General features: G+C 42.9%; 2 protein-coding genes and 1 long non-coding RNA gene across 6 annotated transcripts; 1 reads left to right on the top strand and 2 right to left on the bottom strand.

Annotated features, from left to right (window-relative positions):
• Window positions 1-1,139: 1,139 nt before the first annotated feature.
• On the bottom strand, window positions 1,140-6,798 carry LOC131109771 (uncharacterized). The gene is made up of 3 exons (XR_009120784.1): window positions 6,530-6,798; window positions 2,895-2,956; window positions 1,140-1,509 (listed from the first exon to the last, which is right to left on the bottom strand). It is a non-coding gene; the product is annotated as an uncharacterized LOC131109771 (long non-coding RNA).
• slc38a10 (solute carrier family 38 member 10) lies at window positions 6,038-20,444 on the top strand. 4 transcript variants are annotated; one of them, XM_058062113.1, is made up of 18 exons: window positions 6,038-6,252; window positions 6,399-6,649; window positions 7,834-7,951; window positions 8,215-8,260; window positions 8,359-8,452; window positions 8,538-8,681; window positions 10,321-10,445; window positions 13,644-13,746; window positions 13,949-14,131; window positions 14,301-14,412; window positions 15,336-15,442; window positions 15,534-15,687; window positions 16,425-16,592; window positions 16,676-17,110; window positions 17,187-17,252; window positions 17,982-18,002; window positions 18,436-18,576; window positions 18,674-20,444. In XM_058062113.1, exons 2-18 carry the CDS (start codon window positions 6,560-6,562, stop codon window positions 19,840-19,842), a joined length of 3,276 nt encoding a protein of 1,091 aa, XP_057918096.1. In that variant the 5' UTR covers window positions 6,038-6,252; window positions 6,399-6,559; the 3' UTR covers window positions 19,843-20,444. The 4 variants fall into 4 exon arrangements, with proteins under 4 accessions (XP_057918096.1, XP_057918097.1, XP_057918095.1 ...); XM_058062114.1 differs by lacking the exon at window positions 10,321-10,445 and adding an exon at window positions 9,644-9,768 and having other exon boundaries at window positions 6,534-6,649; window positions 18,674-20,443; XM_058062112.1 differs by lacking the exon at window positions 10,321-10,445 and adding an exon at window positions 9,644-9,768 and having other exon boundaries at window positions 18,674-20,443.
• Window positions 19,274-21,275, bottom strand: ndufaf8 (NADH:ubiquinone oxidoreductase complex assembly factor 8). The gene is made up of 3 exons (XM_058062116.1): window positions 21,004-21,275; window positions 20,692-20,802; window positions 19,274-20,613 (listed from the first exon to the last, which is right to left on the bottom strand). Exons 1-3 carry the CDS (start codon window positions 21,082-21,084, stop codon window positions 20,593-20,595), a joined length of 213 nt encoding a protein of 70 aa, XP_057918099.1. The 5' UTR covers window positions 21,085-21,275; the 3' UTR covers window positions 19,274-20,592.
• Window positions 21,276-21,305: the final 30 nt, after the last annotated feature.

The raw sequence follows: 21,305 nt of genomic DNA, 5'->3' as shown, positions 1-21,305 counted from the left end.
TCATGGCAGAGTTCCAAGACAATAACCACTGCTGAACAAAAAAAAAACCATTAAGGCTTGTCTCAATTTTGCCATAAAACATCTTGATGATCCTCAAGACCTTTGGGAAAATACTCTGCGGTCCAGCAAGACAAAAATTGAAGTTTTTGGAAGGTGTGTTCCAGTTAACCTGGCTTAAAAGGAACACTGTATTTCAGAAAAACGACATCACTGTAACAGTAAAATATGGTGGCGGTAGTGCAATGGTCTGGGGTTGTGTTGCTGCTTCAAGACCTGGGAGAGTTGCTGTGATAAATGAAACCAGGAATTCTGCAGTCAACCAAAAAAAAATCCTGAAGGACTCTATCAGTTTGTGACCTCGAGCTGAAAACAACTTGGGTTCCAAAAACACACCAGCAAGTCCACCTCTGAAGAAAAACTAAATGAAGACTTTGGAGTGGCCTCATCACAGTCCTGATCTGAATCCTATTGAGATGCTGTGGCATGACCTTCAAAAGGCGCTTCACTCTAGAAAACCTTCCAATATGGATGACATATGAATGACAACAATTCTGCAAAGATGAGTGGGCCAAAATCAAATAGAATAGGTCACATTTAATACTATTACGGAGAGAGTCTGGTCATCCATGTATAAAACTCTTTATAGCAGGGATCTCAAACATGCGGCCCGCGGGCCAAATGTGGCCCGCAGGACACGAGTTTGAGGCCCCCGCCTTGATATGAAAGTTTAATGTTAGTGCGGGGCACGCAAGTTTGATATGGATGCTGTATGGTATCATGTACCCAGAAAAAATTATTACGTTTGATTCATGTTCATGTTAAAGGTTAAATAACTGTTAATAGTTATCCTCCCTATCCGTGTGGAAGTGGTAAGTTTTTGGCTATTTAAGTTGAAAGGAAATGACTTGAAGGCTACCGTTTAGGTCGCTAGCTCTCTAGTTTGCATGAGTTAGCATGTGTCTCAAGACCCTGCAGTTGCGCAATATGTTGTAAATAAAAAAAGTATAAATGATTGATTGATTTTCTTTATTCTTGATTTGTTTATTTATTTTTCATGTTATTTTGTGCAGAAAAATAAAAATTATGATATTTGAGAACAGTGGAATGTTTTATCAGAGCTTTTCTTGTAGAAAATCGAAACCAAAGCAAAGTTTATTCATTTTTCTGTTTATAATAAATGCGTTTTTTTTGTTTTTTTTTTGGAAAACCTGATGCAGCCCAGTCTCGCCCGGATCCTAGCTCCAGTGGCCAGTTGAGTTTGAGACCCCTGCTCTATAGAATGATTTCAAATGGGGTTTTGAACGCGAGCGTCATTTACAGGGAGAGATACTGTACGCAGGCCGCCCCATTTCCACCACTTTACCCAGTCCCCGTTCAGTTGCAGCCCAGTAGGACAATAAATTATCACTCCCCTGTGTCAGAGCTTTGCAGCCGTGTGGAGTCACCAGTGAGACCTTCCTCTGTCTTGATCTGAATGTGAAGGAATTCCCACCCTCTGTGTGCCAAAACCTACATACTGCAAAAAAAAAAAAAAAAAAAAAAAATTGGAAGCGCTGGATCACGCAGCTGCACGCCCACACGGACAACATGGACACCCTCACATGCAAACAACACGAATGCACAAACACACACAAAGGGGGCACAGATATTGCAGTAATAGATCATTAGTAACAGGAGTTTTAACACATGCACACACAGGTTGTGGAACTTCGGCACACTCGTACATTGCAAGTTTTCTAGATTTAATAGAGGAAAGCCAGCACGAATCCCCACAGTCATTCTGTTCCACTCAAGCAGACTATTCACAACACACTGACCACATGGATGTTTGTGTGCAAGTAGAAAATAAGCATATATGAATAAAAGTCAGTGTGTTCTCATGCAAATTTGGCATTTGACGTGTTTGTGTGTGTATGTGGACATGCATCTAGTAAGCGAGTGCATTTGTGTGTGTGTGTGTGTGTGTGTGTGTAGTGAGAGGGGTTGTATTGACCCATCAGTGCTGCTCTGTCACCTCTTCTCTTTATGAGTCTGGCCTTTGAAAAACAAACTGGATTTATGGTCAGTGTGTGTGTGTGTGTGTGTGTGTGTGTGTGTGTGTGTGTGTGTGTGTGTGTGTGTGTGTGTGTGTGTGTGTGTGTGTGTGTGTGCCAGCCAGGCAGAGGGCAAACGAGGAAGGTTTCCATCGCTAAATGTTGTTTTACTGTAGAAAAAATAGGGCCTTTCTGCTGCCAAAGTGATGTAGAGGTCAGTTCTTAAAAGTATTTAGTAAGATTCTAAGGTAAGGTAAGGGTCTGAGATCTCGTTTCTAGTTGGAAATATAACCATAGTTTTTAAGCCATGGATGAAAATGAAACGGATGTGCGATGATGCTGATACAACTGAAAAAAAATACAGTAAACCTCGGATATATCGGAAATTCGCTCACAACGGACAGATAAAAAAAGAACCGATTTTTCTGTAATGCATTTCCAATAAAAATTCATTGCATATATCGGATTTTTTAATAACGGATTTCGCCTATTTCGGACAAAATCTCCAGTCCCGTTCCAATGCATTTCCATTAAGTTTCCCTCGCATATATCGGATGGCCGCATCGTGGCGCTCCGATTCGCCGAATCGTGACAGGCCGCTATACGACGTCATTTGCAGCGTTTGCAGCGTTGCCTGCGCGTCCAGGTACATTGGAAACATAGTCAAGGAAGTGCCTTTTTATAACGGATAAAATCCGATTTATAAATATAAATCCGATATATGCGTAAAACGGACATTTTCCGGTATACGCATATAACGGATTTCGCTTATATCGGACAAAACCAGTGGGAACAATTGAATCCGATATATCCGAGGTTTACTGTAGTATGTCATATTTTGTATGACATCCTATTGAATACCTGTTGGTTGAGTTGATGGTTTCCGCCGATACCAGTTGATCCTTGACGCACAGGCCAGAAATCTGCAAGACAAATGAGGAAAGGATGCGTCACTAAATAGGTTAAACGTATGTTTTTTTTGGTGTTTTCACAAGCATTGATAAAGCGAATGCACGCGGTTTCATCTGTTGACGTTAGAGGTAAACCATATGTTGGCCAAACGTCAGGTACATTATATCTGCAGGGAGAACAGAATTGTGCATGTAAAGGATGATATGAACACGGAAATGAACGTGGTGTACAGATGGCGACCTGGCGTCTCTCTCAGTGCCACACGCCATCTTTAAAAAAAAAAAAAAAAATTTCACAATGCACACTCTGATTCTGCACTTCCACTTTAGTAGTTTTTTAATTATCATAAACCTCACCTTAGCAAGATTTTATATCTACAGTAGGGCCTTTATGTGGTATGTTGGGGTGATGTGATTACCGATGAGTCTAATGTGTGGTCCATTTGCCTCATTAATGGAGCCGACACACGCCGTTCAGCCAAGAAAACGTCTATTGTCCCCGTTACCTTGCAGCTCTTAATGTGTAGCATTAGCCCAGCAGTTGTTAGTGCTAGACTGTAGTGCTTTGCTGATGGTCGAATGACAAAGTCTTAATAGAAGATAAAGGGAAGGCCGGGACAAAGGTAGGCAATGTTCGGCGGGATGCGGCCAATTCCAGTGTGAGAGGCCTGTCTAAAAAACCCTATTCATCGGCCGTCTAATGCTGGTGTGTAATTAAATGTGATTACTGGAGCAGAGGGCTCCTCTCTGCCTCTCTGAGGGCCACACACAAGGACTGGAGGCGACGTGCACGCTCTCATTAAGGAGCCGCTAACAGATGTACACAAGGCGGCGACCACAGGCAAACCGCAAATCGGAGCACATCTCCCTCTCACCGGCACATCAACAGACGCAAGAATTAAGTCCTCGACAAGATTTTTTTTTTTTTTTTAGACGCTAAGGGAATCTGGATTGGAAGGGGTATAAAAGGACCACGGATGGCTTTGTTTTTCCCCTACCATCAAGGAGTGTGTGATTATTTGGGATGGGATTAAAACACGAGTTGGCGTGTCAAAGTTTCCAACAGACACAAACAAAATTTTTCCCGGAATGCGGAAAAATCAAACACAACCACATGGAAGGTAGCAAATAAAAATCAAGGCATCCTGTCAGAGATAATCACATATCAAGCAAGATGAAATCTAAACACAAATCCATTATGGTTTCCACACACGCGCACACAAACGCACACACACACCTTGTCTCGTCGCCTCTCCACTCTCGTTTCCTGGGCAGACACGGTCCCCTGGTGCTCATGGGAAATGCTGAGCATGCCAGGCCCCACAAAGGCGTCCTTTCAGCCACCCGCATGCTTGACCTGTGTGGGGTCACTGCTCTGCTTTGTGCCCCGTGACCCCCGAGCGACCTAGCGGGTCACAGCGAGGACCCTGGGTCAAATCCAGATGCCTGTGTCTAATTTCACCCAAAGTGGGTTATCCGTCCAAATCTGCCCTAAAATGTGCCCCCTTGCCTCTCGTCCCGATAACACACTACCACTTCTAAACACATGACCGCTTCACGGAATACACATAGGTACTCACTATGCACTTTTCATTGGAGTACTGTGAAGAATGTGCACACGTACACACACAGGCCCGACCCCTGTAACTGCACTAATACCCCAACTCGTGGCTTTTGGTCTGTCCTGAAGGTTTTAGGTGTAGAAAGACACAAATTTCAAGCGCACCGATGCACACACAGACGTGCACGCGCGCTCACACGGTTAAACGCAGCAGGCCTGGTCAAGGGCCTACCTTGAAGGATTAGGGGTAGAGAGACAGGACCCTCCAGCCAATCAACTGGTCTGTCACATTGATTTTAAGGGGTCATTGGTGCACCAGGAGCAGGGCTTTCCTGTCTTAACATCTCTGATCACACACACACACATGCATTCTTACACACACAAACATAGTCACAAGGCAGTTTAATCTAATTTATGTATCCATGTAGAACAGTGTATAATACAAGTCATGGAAAGGGGGGAAATGTGGTCAAATAGAGACACAAAAAAAGACTCTACTTCTATAAATGTGTTGTTTTTTTTTGTGGTGTACCCCAATTGCGTACATTGTTAGCTAGCTCATATTAACTCGCTGTATGATACAAGTATACTAACCATCTACGTTTATGTAAATGGATCACTGTTAGCATTTTTTTGTGAGGACTATAGCGTCAAATTAGCTACACTCCTATTGTCTGAGCAAACAAAACAATAGCCTTCTATCAGACAGGGCATCAAACCTTTTCAAGTAACATTTAAGGAGCTGGGGTTGTTTCATATTTTATTTCCTGATGTCACCGAAGTATTCTGTTTTATTCTCACCTTTAGCCTCTGCATCCCCCCCCCTTATTTCCTTTTCCTGAATGGAATCTGCAAGCTGGAAAAACAGGATCCATGTATATACATTAATGTTATGATTACAAAGCCAGTCAGCGGTGGAGGAAGTAGTCGAGTACTTTGTCAGATAATAATATTGAAATCCCTTAACAGCAAAAAAAAAGCACAATTTAATAATCAAAAGTGCTAATTCTATATTTATTTAATGTGTTTAGACATGAAATCACTACAGTGATTAACTGATGAAGCTTTAACTCTTTAATCATTCCGGTAGCTCATTCCAGTTGTTTACAACCTAGACAGAGGTCGACATTTAAATGGGTTACACAATGATTATTGAGGCAGTAATGAAGAAAACTAAGTACTTGAAACATTTGATGATACGGACAAACGACATGCCGTTGGCTACATGAAACCTTTAGGGAAGTTTAGAAAATACTGTTATATCTAGATGAAAATAATAAAATACTAAAATGTTGGGACAAATAGGAACCAATAAGTAGAATAAGTTCTCAAAATTAAGTATAATATAAAGTATAATAAAGTATAATATAAGTCAGACAGGCTAGGACAAATAATTATTGTATATTTTTACAACAAAAGTGAAGACCAGAAGTAGAATCAAATGTGCAACCGCTAAATGGCCACTAGAGGGCGTCCGCTAGTTTAAGGGTGTAGAAACCTGCAAACTGTGTTGTCTTCGTCCATCCCCTTCCTCGTTTACAATCACTTCCTGGTTACGAGGACAGGGAGGGAAAAAAAACACGCCTCGCATTACATGTAATACTTCGGGCGGAGTTGCTATAAATCCGTGGCTCAATATATACTTTTTGTGTTTTTCCACTATTATTCAGCTAAACTGACTGATGAATGACACGACAATACAAATGATCACATAACCAGGGGCGACGCCGTGGTGAAATTACAAACGGTAAAGTTGTTATCTTGACGTTTTAATTGTTTGAACTATTTTGTTTTTAATTCTAATGTTGAAGTACACGTCAATGTACTATACAGGAAACGCATATCGTGGTATGCATCGTGTACATTTAGTTGTTTTGTGTATTATCCCAACAGCGCCACGTCACTGCTAGGCGAAGGAGTTGCAGAACCCCGGAATTTAGACGAACCCCGGCGTTGAACCAGTGATTAGACGGTGACATTGCAACTTTTAAGCAACCCCCCCGTGTTGTTTTACATTTACCTACCCAGGGAAAAGAGTCGTTCGGCTGTCCAAAATGACGGCGTCCAACTGGGGTCTCATCATGAACGTGGTGAACAGCATTGTCGGCGTCAGCGTGCTCACCATGCCCTTCTGCTTCAAACAGGTGAGTGCTCTGCTCGAGTGCGCGGAGGTCAACCTTCCGCTCGCCCCCGCGACACAGTCGCCATTTTTTTTATTCAAATGACTCCATTCATGCAATAAATACGATAGATATAGTTTACAATTGCCAAGAAACAAAACCGTGTGTGAGTGGTTCCCCTTTTGGGATTTAACTAAGCAAACACTACTCCATATTTACAACAGTGATTATTATTGTTTGACTTGGCAGCGAGTTAATTAATCATGTGAAACTAATATCACTCTAGTATCACAAGGGTCAAATAATAGGCCTAATTAAGCAGAGGAACAACTTAAAGGGGAACGGCACTTTATTTTTTTTAAAAATCCTTCACAATCCTTATGTGGAAGATGAACACATATTTTTTCCTTTTCTGTGCATTCTAACTTGAGAAAACGAGTTAATATCAACAAGCTAACAATGGATGTCATGGGAAATACCTATTTTGACGCTATATTCCTCACATTTGCATTTATAAAACTGACTTCTATACTAACCATTCAGCGATATTATTATTATTGAATTAGCTAACATGAAAACATATTTTTATCTGGCGGACTAACACGACCCATAAACGCTCAATGGAAGAGTGGATACGTAGCTCTCAATTTTGCTATAAAGACTCAACAAGATGCTTGTTTGTCGTCAGCATGTTTTACTTGACTGGAACACATGTCTTGTGCTGGAAGATACAGCCAGCCCAAGAAGAGCGGACATCATGAGTGTTGTTGCTGCTGTTGTTGTCGACAGAACTAGCAGAAGAATGTGTATCAATGCGCAGAGAAAATAAGTTTGGGTAGTGTTTTAAATCATCAAAATACGGCAAGATATTGCAACTTTGACATGTTATCATCAGTGTTAATGCATGGTCACAGCATGTATATCAAACCATGCAATGTTGTTAGAGCTTTTTTTAGAGGTCAAAATAGGTGTATCACAATGATGTGCATCGTTAGCTAGCTCATATTAACTTGTTTTCTCGTGTTATAATGCACAGAAAAGTTTCACATAAGGATTGTGAATAACTGGACGTTTTTTGCAATTTTGCCCATCATACACAATCCCTACGTCCTTATATCTTTATGCTTCTTCTTTGATTATAGTCATGATCATTCAATTAAAGGCAAAATCATGTTGTCTATTTAACCTTTGCTCTGTTTTTGTCTCAGTGTGGGATTGTACTGGGAACTCTCCTTTTGTTCCTTTGCTCCTGGATGACCCACAAGTCGTGCATGTTCCTGGTTCACACCGCCAGCAACACCAAAAGAAGGACCTACGCTGGGTTGGGTAAGATACGTATTTTCTGGAAAGAAGACCATCACCACTGCCTCAGACAAAAGGGATCTTGATTACAGATATTAAATATATCAAATGGGATATTTATGTTGTAGTGTAGTACACACAGTGAAACAGTAGTGGATTCAGTGTGTTTTAGTGCAACTCTTGATGTGTTTTGATGGCTGGTGTCAAAACCGAGAGGCTATTTTTAGACATTGCCACATGTTTGCACACACCTTGTTCACAGGCTAATATCACTCCTGTCTCTGCAGCCTTCCACGCTTATGGCAAACCAGGAAAAACACTGGTGGAAACCAGGCAAGTTTCATCATTCACACCCATTGTGAATATTATTCATCTACATTGTCAACCCTCAATAATAATAATATCTATTTTATGCCTTATTGTCATTGCAGTATGATCGGTTTGATGTTGGGCACTTGTATTGCCTTCTATGTGGTCATTGCCGATTTGGGATCAAATTTCTTTGCTCAACTGTTGGGTTTACAGGTTGGAGACATCTTTTTAAAAGCATCACCAAAATTAATTTATGTGAAAAATTAAGTAAATAAATTCCTATGATTTGTTTTTAAAGGTGACGGGCAGTTTTCGCATTCTACTGCTGATCGCAGTGTCTCTCTTCATCGTGCTCCCTCTGAGTCTACAGAGGAATATGATGTCCTCCATTCAGTCCTTCTCGGCCATGGCACTCATGTTCTACACCCTCTTCATGTTCACGGTAAGCGAGCTGCTTTCTCTCAGACTCAATTCTTTTTATTGACAGATTATTTATATAATATTTACTTTAGTTCTGCATGGGCTTACATTGGTGTGAAAAATTGTAGTGGATTTTGTTTCCTCCCTTAAAAGTTTCATTTATAAACTGAGTTGTGTTTTCAGTTGTATTGTCTATGACTAATATTTAAATTTGTCTGATTTGACTTATACTCCAGAGCAACTTATAGGTGTTTTTTTTCCACACTGACAGCCACGAAAGGACGCTCTAGGCTTGTGTGCTTAACTGCTACTCCGATTACTCCTGTACCACTGGAAATTTACAATGTAAACATCACGTTGTAAAGACGGACCACAAATCCCCCCCCAAAATCTAATTCTGCAGATTACAAGCTGCAAGTAAACTAGTTATGTAATGTTGTTTAGGCTATAGTTATCTGAATAACCGTTAATATGTTCCGTGGTTCGCAGTTATTTTCTGACTTGTGTGATGTCAAAGTGACTGAAAACAATTGCTGCATTTTTTATTCCTTAAGAGCAGAGCTACTCAATTAGAAAATGTGCATTTTTTGTCCTCTTAAATTGCATTTTTATTGTGTAAAATATTTTGAAATGTTTGAATTCTGCAGCCATTTCCAGCCTTTTGTGATTCACTTGTGTGTCTTCTACTCACATCTACTCCTGCTTCCACAGGCTTCACATTGCATTATAGTAATTCTGTCGATTTAATTCTGTGGCATGTCAACAGGCTGAAGAAGTTATAGATGCAGATCCATCCCAGAACCCCTGAACCCTCTAACAATCACAAATCTCCTCTCTTATCCCTCCCGCTCTTTCTTTCTTTCTTTTTACCTTTTGTGTGTGTTGTTTTCCCCTCGTTTGCACTTTTTACCCTCTCTCCCTGTCTGGCACCCATTCGTTCAACTCTCCTCTCTTTCATCGCTCTCCCTGCTGCTCATGCTGTAGATAGTGTTGTCGTCCCTGCGCTACGGCATAATCTCAGGCTCCTGGGTGGAGCGGGTTCACCTGTGGCGCTTGAAGGGCGTCATACAGTGCCTGCCCATTATCGCCACAACCTTCTGCTGTCACCCGTAAGTAAACCCTGGGACCCACCCCCAGTATATTACACCACCAGTTGAAGGGAAGTGGAGGAGGTGCCACTTTTGGAGCCTGAACGTCGTCGCCCTGTAAAACATCCTCCCACAATGCCTAAACATCTTGCTAGTTTCCCTTCATTTTTCACCTTTAATTGGATTTTTGTCGGAGTCGTTGTCACCTGTATGTGTGTGTGTGTGTGTGTGTTTGTTTGGATGGCAGTAGCGGTGTTAAAAGTCAACTGAAATGATCATTTTCAATCCCTTAATATTACCTTCAGGATGAGCAGCCTGCATGGAGAATGCTGTTTCGTAGATTAACCTTTCATTTGCTTCCTTTTTTTTTAATGTAGCATTTCATTTTTATTTCACTGCCATGCAAATTTTGCAGGTTTCCGTATAGCATAGGGTCGCCATGTCCTCATCTTTTCTGGTTCTCTCTCTTCATTCATGATTTATACACATGCATGGAAGCCCCCCCCCCCTTTCTCTTCATCCTGTCTTTATTTGGTTTGTGCTGTAACCCCAACGCCCACTCCTTCCCCTTAGATGGTGCTGTCCTCATTCAGACATGGGCTGCTCAGTGGCTGGTGGCTAGGGCAGGTCAATGTGGTGCGCTGGGAGGGGGTGTTTCGCTGTCTCCCCATCTGTGGGATGGCCTTCGCCTGTCAGTCGTAAGTACTACTCCCGCACAGGACAGTACTTTTAAAACAAAACGTCTCACAAGCTCACTGACGGCGAGACATTAGACCGTAGTCCCTACGCCGGATGGATGGTCACACTTTGGCTAATTCCTGCAGGGAGTTTTAATCTTATTACTACATTTAATCCTGAATGAATGCATGTCCCCTTGCATGATTCCTCAGAGCCACTGTGGAGAGTTTGAATGAGAGGCAAATTTTAGTAGATTTTTAGTAGGGCTGCTCAATGGACGAGTGGTTAGCATGTTTGCTGTGGATGTTTGAATCCTATTTTTCAATTGTCCAACTTTGAGATGTTCAACTTTGAAGAGTTCCACTGCAGACGTTAGCAATACAGTATTTATTAGGGGTGTCCCAATACAACTTTTTCACTTCCGGTCTGATATCAATATTGCAGCTTTGAATATCAGCGATACCAATAGCGATATCAATCTGATATCAGTATGAATCATACATACTTTCATTAATTATTTTGTAGTTTACAACATTAGAAAAACTTGATGAAGTGATATTACTCATACGGAGAACAATAATTAGTAACAGTAGGTATGAGAAAAACAGACCTATTTATTTTCAGCATTAAGTGTATAGTTTTAGCCACCATGTAGTAGCAGCTAGGCATAATATAGCGATGTTCGAGGTGCTCAATTAATCATTAAGCCTGACTTTAGCCATCACTGACACTTGCTGGTCTTCTTTTCTGTTAACCATTTCCCGATGGGCTTGGTCGTACTAAACTTGTCCGGTTCTGTGCCACTACGGGAAACTTGTGCATGACGGGTTTTACACTGAGCTACACCGTATTTTGGAATTTAACAAAAAAATACACATGGCCGACATCACTCCTACTCTTTTCGTTAGCAGCCGTTATTGTGATCACGTGGACACCCCCGAGTATTTCTGTTAAGCATTATATTTAATGGGAGTTACTCACCGATATTTTCCTCCACTTTTCTTAACACTGTCATAAATGATCATTACATTTTAACTGCTCAATCAGAACTTCCTCATCCCTTACATCCCTTACCCATCTGCATGCTTGGTTGCTTCTTTTCTTTTCTGCTCCTCACTTTGGGTTAGTGGCGATCATGTGACGGTCTAAATTTGTATGTGTGAAGATGTTTGGGTGGCATAAGGGCTTGGGTGTATGAATACAAGAGAGTGAGGTCATTTGGGACTGGAACAAGACTTTTAAGAACTAAACTGGTGTGCAAGTGGGGTGTGCACACGCTTCTCAAGAAAACCTGCTTGTGTGTGTGTGTGTGTGTGTGTGTGTGTATACCCGTGTCCGGTCGCCAGGTCCCGTGAGGGCAGCTGAGTGATACTTGGCAAGATGATATGTTGGCCCGCCGTCAGGGCCAAGCGAGGAAGGAGATCCCGCGCCGTTAGGTGGCAGGCGGGTTGAAGCCAAAACCACTAATCAACGTGCTGGACTGCGGTCCTCCCACAAACACACGCTGATGTATTCACACACTGATTAAATAGCTCTCAGCACATTGACGTTTTATTACATTCATGAAGCATGTTTACTTGCAGTTACATCATTACTTAACACTGCCATTATGACGTAATGGGAGCTGGCCCTGTTGTGTTTTTGGCTGAAGGCAAAGACACTCTATTGACAAATGTATTGAGACACCGGGCCTTTATACCGACAGGAACATGGTATATCTATTGATTAGTTCTCCCTTCACGGCTATAACCTATCAAAGGTCTCTCGAGATGTCTATTCTCGTCGCCGATGGTGTTTGATAGGGTTCTTTTACACCTCATCCCAGTGTGTCATACTGGAACAGACTGTTCCCATAATGTCGGAAGCATTGACATGCGTCAGTTGTTTTAGTGAAGTAGTTTTATAGGAGCACTTCACCTTGACAGGGGAGGTGCAGCAGCTTGAGAAAAATACAGAAAAAGATTTTCAAACCTGTTACGATCACTTCAGTTATGTTTCAAGGCAAAATGAATAGATTTTTAGTTCCTGTAGAAAATAAAAACACAGTATTCTGCACTTCCAGTCACCGTTAGATGCCTTATTTCCCTATTGCAGTATTTATTAACTTTGGTATTGAGGTGTAATGGTTTGTGGATTAAACACGGAGCAGGCATACAGGACAGTTCTTGCTCATAAAGAGTGTATAAATGTGAGGCAGGATAAGACCGAAGAAGAAAGACAGTGAAAGTTATGGCCTTTTGCTCATCTGTCTCTTCACATGCGTGCCGGAAAGCGAGGACCGCGAGGCCAAGTTTATAATGCTTTAAAACCTGCCAGGACCTGCATGGTGTTAAATATCAGCTTGTAAATCCATTCTTTAATGCAACCACACCCTCCAACAATTTCTTATAGTGCATAGCGGAGAGTCATGGTGGAAAAATAAGACAGAATTATAGCCTTGACTATTGTCACTATTGTCATCCCACTCCCTGTCACAAACACACACACCTCACATGATGCACCCCCTCTACTGCCTTTACATAAGTTGCATCCATTACAAATAATAACAATATTTTTCTTTGCGTTGTTGCACATATGTGATCATAAATTGCTAATATTAAACATAATGTCCATGGAGGAATTTAGACACTGAGGCACCTCTACCAAACTTGCTGCAGCCATGTGATGAGCCTATCTAACACTGTTCAATTATTTTGTGACATTCATTCATTCATTCATTTTCTACCGCTTTTTCCTCACGAGGGTCGCGGGGGGTGCTGGAGCCTATCCCAGCTGTCTTCGGGCGAGAGGCGGGGTACACCCTGGACTGGTGGCCAGCCAATCACAGGGCACATATAGACAAACAACCATTCACACTCGCATTCATACCTATGGACAATTTGGAGTGGCCAATTAACCTAGCATGTTTTTGGAATGTGGGAGGAAACCGGAGTACCCGGAGAAAACCCACGCATGCACGGGGAGAACATGCAAACTCCACACAGAGTTGGCCGAGGGCGGGGACCGAACCCTGGTCTCCTAGCTGTGAGGTCTGCGCACTAACCACCAGACCGCCGTGCCGCCCCTATTTTGTGACATCAGATTGGCTAAATGAACCAGATGAAACTCAATTGGGCTTTAAGGCGTCACAGATGGCACGTGGATGCAGCAACGTGCCTCAGTGCTCAGACGGTTGTAGGGATGGTGTTTGTAGTCTGTTGTATGCTTGTCTCTTACAGGCAGGTGCTGCCGACCTACGACAGCCTGGACGAGCCATCTGTCAAACGCATGAGCACCATCTTCACTTCGGCACTCAACGTCGTCACCGTCTTCTACATCACTGTGAGTGAAGACGCACTCGTCCACCGGCTGTGTTTATCACGCAGGGATTATTTGTTGCTAGCATGGCTAAAGGTGAAAGTATATAGTGTGGTCTCTTTTAGACCTTAGCCGTAGCAATGTTGTACCAACAGTGAATGTAATGTAACCCTAATTGATGTCTTATCTGGAGAACGGTATGCTCATGGAAGCGTTCTTCTTCCAGGTGGGCTTCTTCGGCTATGTCAGTTTCACAGAGAACATTGCGGGCAACGTGTTGATGAACTTCCCTTCCAACTTGGTGACAGAGATGATCCGAGTGGGCTTCATGATGTCTGTGGCCGTCGGATTCCCGATGATGATCTTGCCTTGTCGCCAGGCCATCAACACCATGCTCTTTGAACAGCAGGTGAGCTTCGAAGTCCACCACGCAGTACAGAGTATGCACTGTTGGCTGTGTCTGATTATGATATATACGTAGCATGCAGGTTGGCGTACTGTATTATTATTATACATTTTGGGAATTTACATTTGAGTGTATCAAATAATATTTTGTTGTGTTCTGGTGTGCATTGCAGCAGAAAGACGGGACGTTTGCTGCCGGTGGATACATGCCGCCTCTACGTTTCAAGATGATCACCCTCAGCATCGTGTTTGGCACTATGTTGGGAGGCATTCTCATCCCCAATGGTACATCCTGTTTTTTTTTTGTTTTTTTTTCCTCATTGCCCATGCTGCTCTTTTAGTGGACGTCTCCAAATGTGCATGTGTTCCTTTGTATGGGCGGAGTCACTTTGGGCTACTTTTACGACGCGTGTGAATGTGACTTTATGAGTCTGTGACTGTCACACTGGAACGCAGTCTTTAAATCAGAGCTCTAACTTTTATCTCCTTTCAGATGGGCAGACAGGGGGATGAAAGAGGGGGCTCTTAGTCTTTTGGACTTTGATTGGTTTCCCGTACACACTGCGCGTCTGTTGGTCACACTCACACCTCCAAAATGTTCACAGAGATAGGACCATTTTGAGTTTGTTGCATTAATTCTTTTTATGAGGACTTTTTGTTTACCTTTTGATAGGTTGGACGCACACAAATACAAACACACACACGCACCGCTTGATTCTTTGTGTATCTAATCAAACTAATAGACTGTAGAGAAGGGCGGTAAGGGCCCCTGGGAGAACAGACACTAAATCTGAGAAAGACAATATGGTGTCAGTCCTCTGGATAAGCGATGGCTTTCCGGGTCTGAAACCAGGCCAACTCATCCCACAGAGACGGGGGGTGGGGGCCTGTGTGCTCTGCTGCCAGGAGCTGGGGGTGCCAAGGATGCGAGCCCGGAGCAAGGGCCTGGGCGGCAGCTGATTATGAATGGTGGTAGCGAGTTTGAATGGAGCTAGCGATAGGGTAACTGCTTTTAGTATGACACAGCACAACAGGAAACAAAGCCTCTTTGCCAGCGTGTACTTTTTGGACTCTCAAAAGTGAATACTTAAATATTTTACATCAAGCTAGCTATGACACCTTTATGCATTACTGTAGTTCTTATCATTGTCATCCACTTTTTTAGATGTACAGGACAAAGTACACATATCTGTGTTGTGTCTCCTTAGTGGAAACCATTTTGGGTCTCACTGGAGCCACCATGGGCAGCCTCATCTGCTTCATTTGCCCCGCTCTCATCTACAGGAAGATCCAGAAGAACGGCGTCATAGCTCAGGTTTCAAGAAATTCCACTTCCACTTATTTAATTTTACGTATTTTATAAAGACATTGATAACCTATATCTCCTTTTGCTCATTTGTCAATAGCTGGTGCTTTGTGTAGGTCTGGGCATTCTTCTCATCAGTACCTTCACCACCCTGTCCATCTCAGCCCAGAACCCCAGCACCAAAGTCCAAGCTCCTCCTCCTCCAGCACCTGACAAGAGCAATCTCCAAGTACCAGATATCATGGAGCTGCACGGTAAAGACAGAAACACTGGCTGACGATGTTTCACGCCAAACATTTATCTGCAGGAAAGCATCGTCATCCAAACTTCTCACTAAATTAACATTTTCTTTAAAGGTCTAAAACACCCATTTAATCAATATGAGCCTGTATAAAGGCTCTAAAACAAAACAGAGCTAAGCTATTTTTCATTCCATGCTCAACAGAGTGACTGATAGGGAGACAGTCAGGGCAAGAAGATAACACTTTGATAATATCTTGAGAGCATCTCTAAGAGCTTGACATTGATGGAGCAAGACTGATGCCCTTCAGACGCAGGCGGTTTCCCCCCTACCTCATTTCCTTTGACACCCCCCCTCCCCAACTCAAATGTTGTCTTCGCCCACCTTCCCGCTGTACCTCCTGTGGCAAAAAAAACCCTGAAAACTGCATCTACTATTTTGGCAGACAAAGGAAATAGTGGCGAGAAAGAAAGCTGCATGTTAGTTCAGTCCAGATGGTTTCACATCCCCTATTCACTCGGTAGTTTTGCAGGAAATCAGTTACACCCCGTTTGTGTCAGTATTCGTTGGTTGGGGGGGTCAGCGATATAGGAGACTCTACCGTTAATTGGAACATTTACAGTCATTTAGTTCCACCCACCCGCCTCTTACATTACATTACATTGTAGTATTGACTAAAAGTCATTTTCCACACTAATCAACAGGAGTTGTCATGTCATATTTTCTGTGTGTGTGCACATATGTATGTAGATAATGCTCCAAATAAGCCAGCAGAGATAGACCACCCTGACCTCCAAGCAGTGGACTTGATGCAACCTGACAAGAGGGAGCAAGAGGAAGCCCTCCAGATTAAAGGACCAGTGGAACTGCCTGAGAGCAAGAAGGAGGAAGAGGTGCAGTTGGACCGCCCTGATGCTGGTAAGAAAACCTGAGCCGGGGTCAGAAGACGAACTGCCTCTAAATTGAATGATATGGAAAATCACCCTTTTGTGTTGACGCAGGCGTAGCTGTGCCAGAGGGAGAGGCCCACCGCCACGAACCACCGATCCCTCATGATGAGGTCCAGATAGACACGAGAAAGAACAATGCAGAGCTGGAGGAGGAAAAGCAAAAGGCAGACGTGAAGGAGAACAGAGAAGATGTAGTGCAAGGTGCAGGTCCTCCCATTGATATAGGAGGCAAAAAAGAGGAGAATGATCAAGACAAGCAGAAGCCTGTCATTGTGGTTGTGAAGAAAGAGGAAGTGGACCTCGGTGGAGGTGAAGCGCAGTCCAATGAAGTGCTTGAGAAGGTGGCTGAAGAAGCAGGGAAGAATCTGCATGCTCTCCCTTTAAAAGATGTGGAGAAGCTCGATGCTGTGAAAGACCCCCTTGCACCACTCGCCAATCAGGCTGCAGGGGAGCAAGCAGAGAAAGCGGACAAAGCTGCTGGGAAACGTGAGTGATGGATGTGTTGCAAGTCTAGAAGTGACCACAGTAACGTGAACCTGTCTTCTGTTTGATGTTATTTCAGTGCCTCCTGCTGGTGAAGAAGCTGCAGCTGCAGACAGCAAAGATGCAGCAGATGAGAAGATGGAGGGTGAGTAGCGACTTTGTCATATAGCTTTTTAAAAAGTCAACGGCAGCAGTACCCATTGTTGTGGCTAGTGATTGTATATATTTGGCTAGTGATTGTAGTATTTGAATATCTGTGTGTACATAAAAATTCAGATATTTTTATTATGTTAAAACATTTTATACATTTTAAGACACGTCGCAGTCAAGCAACTCACATACACATCATAAATTGATAAATGATGTCTAGTGCCATGGAGAATGTCCTATTTTTCATCTCACTTTGCTTGTTTTTATCATCGCTGTGATCCTTTCTTGCTTGTTAGTTTTTTTTTTTTAAGACCAGTGTGGTTTACACGGAGTCCCGTTTTCGCTTCCCATCCGATACCAATATTGCAGCCTTGAATATCGCTTGATACGGATATCAAAAATACATACTTCTATTGCATGATTAGCACATGCTGTTTTTGTGATTACGTGTGCTCTAGCCCGCCGCTGCTGGATAAACACGCTGGGGTGGAGTCTGGAATCGAGTCCTTGAATTGGAGTACCACTACCACTATTTTAGATGGAGGCCTATGTAATATGATATCAATATCGTATCAGGACAACGCTACAACACTGCTGCTGAATACACGCTTGGCTTTTTTTTTTTTTTTCTTTTGGCACTTTCTTGTTCTGTTAATTATTCTGGTGCTCTCTCTTCTCCTACTACATTTTTACCTCTGCTCTTCTTTTCTCTGCCGGATCACAGTGATAAAAAAGCTGGTCGCAGGTATGACGCCCCTCTCGCTCCTTGTTTCTAATTCACAATAATCTCTGTGTGTTCATGAATGTAAGCATTCATATAGTACTTGTGAGACTTTGTCTAACATAGTTTTTGTTTAGAGGTATGTTTGCATCGATTTGTGTTAGATATCCCACTCACGTTTGTCTTTACAAAAATAATGCTCACTCAATCAATTTAATAGTTGGCATCATACCGAGCCCTATTTCATACTATGCCACTTGTTGCTAAATAAGATGCACTTCTATATCATGTAGTCACCCCTATGGAAATATTCAGTTAATACTACTAAAAACTGAGCATTATTCTGGTAAAGACAAGAGTGTTTACAATAGAATTTCATGATAGTGCCATTCGTCCCTCGCTTCCACGGTTTCCTTACTAGACTCATGAATATTTGGCGCTGTCCTTGTCCCTGTAGAGGGCCAGCTGGATCATGCAGTCCTGCTTCAGGTCATCAAGGAGCAGCAGGAGCAGCAGAAGAGACTTCTTGACCAGCAGGAGAAGCTTCTTGCGGTCATAGAAGAGCAGCACAAGGAAATACACCAAAAACAGCCAGGTGGTATGTAGGCTACCTTGCACTCATGCAGCACTCATGCAGCACTCATGCACGCACAAATTGTGCAACGTGATGTACATTCATCATCATGCTACCACAGGCGAGCCGGAGAAAGGCCTCCAGGAACACGACGAGGAGGCAGAAGGAGGAGCGGCAAAGCCTAGAGAGTCCGTCCTGGCCGCAGATGTGAAGCAGCCCAAGAATGCAGCAGGAGTCGGCGTTCCACAAGCTGCTGGTGCTGACCCTCATGCTGTGGTCCAGAATCAAGCTCGGGTTGAGGACAAGGGAGCGGAGGTAGCCAAATTAGCTGAAGCAGCAGCTGACAAAGACAACAACATTGTTGCCCCAAAAGCAGAAGCCCATCAGCAGAGTGATCTGGGGGCGAGAGGAGTACCCTTAATGAGGAAAGTACCTGAGGTTCATCAGCCTGTAGCTCAAAACGTACAGCTTAAAGATGAGGAACACGAGCTGGATGATGAAAAGGAGAACATGAACAAAAGAGAGCGTGACAGACTAGAACAGGAACAGCTTGATCGGGAGATGAAGGAAAAGGTGGCCAGAGAACGGGAATCGGAGAAGAAAGCAGGAAGAGACCAGTTGGAAAAAGAACAGCTGGAGAGAGAGGCACAGGAAGAACTGGCCAGAGAGCAGGAGAGACTTGAGAAAGAAAAGATCGAGAAAGAGGTACAGGCTCGGGTGGAAAAGGAGCGACAGGAGAGGGAGAAGCGAGAGAAGCTGGAGCGAGAGAAGGCACTAAAAGAGAAATTAGCACAGGAGAAGGCCGCCGAGGAGAGACGCCAGCAGGAGATGGAGAAAGCAGACAATGAAATCGTTGAGAGAAAAGAAAAGGAGGCGCAGGAGAGGTTAGCCCAGCTGGAGCAAGACCTGGAAGCCCAAAACGCCGCACAGGGGGCTCGGAGAGAAGACGGCGAAGCTTTGAAGAAAGGAGGACGAGACCTCAAAGAGAAAGTTGCTGCTCTGGCGGACCCCGGAGAGGGTGAGGAAGACGGGGCCATCAAAGCCCAGGCTCACCCTCAGGGCTCCCACGAGATGGCGAGGGACGAGGGAGAGGTGGATCTAAAGAGAAGGCGCAGGGCTGTGGGGGCTCTGGAGAGGCCCGCGGTGCCCAGGGCTGTGCATGGGCTGGAGCCCCTGCTGGAGCTCGGGGGCCACGACCTGCATGTAGCGCTTGAGGAGAAGCTACTAGCTGGGGCCATGGTGCACTCACGGCAGATTAAGCAGACCTCAGAGGATAAGGAGATGAAATAACTCTTTTACTCTCCTACCTGCACAGACTCCAAATAAATAGACAATTGTTACAAAGATTTTTTTTTCCTGTTAAGCTTTGAAAAAAACCCAAAGTCCTTATAAAAGAACACCTTGTACATATTAACTTATTTTTGTCACACATCTGAGAAGTGAAGATTATCAATTATTAGGTGGTTAAAATGTACATACATACATACATATATTTATATAAAATACATTGTATTGAGAAATTGTGAGTCACTGTTGACCTTATGTTTATTTCTTTCCATTTCCTTTCTGCATTTTCTCATCTGTTCAATTGTGTAAATACTGTAAATGTGTAATAATGTTCCTTAAATTGTGATTTTTTTTTTAATCACAACCATAATGAGGTTTCTTAGCCCACAACTGAAGAAATCCCTATAGCACCTTTATCCCCATATGATCTCTGTACAGCAGTTTAGTTGTTTCCCGCTGTAGAAATACAGTCATATTTTGGTAAATACACATCATTGTCTTTGTACAGATGTATTTTCTGACTGTTTTTTTTCTATTGAGATTGTTTTTATATGTAATTTGATGATAATAAAGGCTACAATTACCGGTAAATGGTACAAAGCAGTTTACTAAAATGACATTTTAGAGACATTTGAGGCTTGCATAAGAAATTGAAGTGTGTACAGTCTTATTCCAAGGCAGTTCATTCAGTCAACATTTTGCTCTTGCAGCATCATTTAAGATTTAACATCTTGACTACCAAACTTTCCCCATTCATTTGACTTTTTTCTTGGCCTGTAATGAAACAAAGTCAGCTTTTTTAAAAAAATGGCAATTTAGCAATGAAAGTATGGATCAGATTTAGCCACTTACTGCATTTGCAAAGCAGGTCTTCAGTGCTGCAAATTCTTTAGCACAAAGGTCCTTCTTCAGTTCCTGTCTGCTTGTTGTGGTAGCTGCCACACATTTGCCATAAACAGCTGCCTAAATAACAATTAGTGGAATCAAAAGAATTCATTAATTCTGGTGACGTTTTACACCTTGTCACCACCCTCCCATGAACTGTACTCTAAATGCAGTACACATTATTGGACTATTTCTAGAATACTCTATGTGATGATCCAGCAACCTAAAAAGTTACTTTAATAGATGACAATGATAATCACTAAGTCTTTCTATGCTTACCTCTTCCGAACATTGTGCAAACAATTCTGGAAAACGTCTTAATTTCTCTCGGGTGCGGTTCCAAACATTTGATCCGGACATGGTGCTGTTTTCAGGAAACCATAAAACTGGACAGCATGAAACAAATGCAGCTTCCTCGTTGTTTTAGTCTGTCTGGAAGCTCTGCGATATGTATAAAACAAGCAAATCACCAGGTAGAAGACATATTTTTCACTGCATGGACAGCGCCATAGTGTTTCGCACTATTCAACGACATACAATTGCAACAAAATGATTCGCTCATCTCCTTGCCAATCAAGTCA

Source organism: Doryrhamphus excisus, chromosome 22 (genome assembly GCF_030265055.1).
Source record: "Doryrhamphus excisus isolate RoL2022-K1 chromosome 22, RoL_Dexc_1.0, whole genome shotgun sequence".
Classification (NCBI taxonomy): Eukaryota; Metazoa; Chordata; class Actinopteri; order Syngnathiformes; family Syngnathidae; genus Doryrhamphus; species Doryrhamphus excisus.
This window is presented reverse-complemented; position numbering and strand designations above follow the sequence as displayed.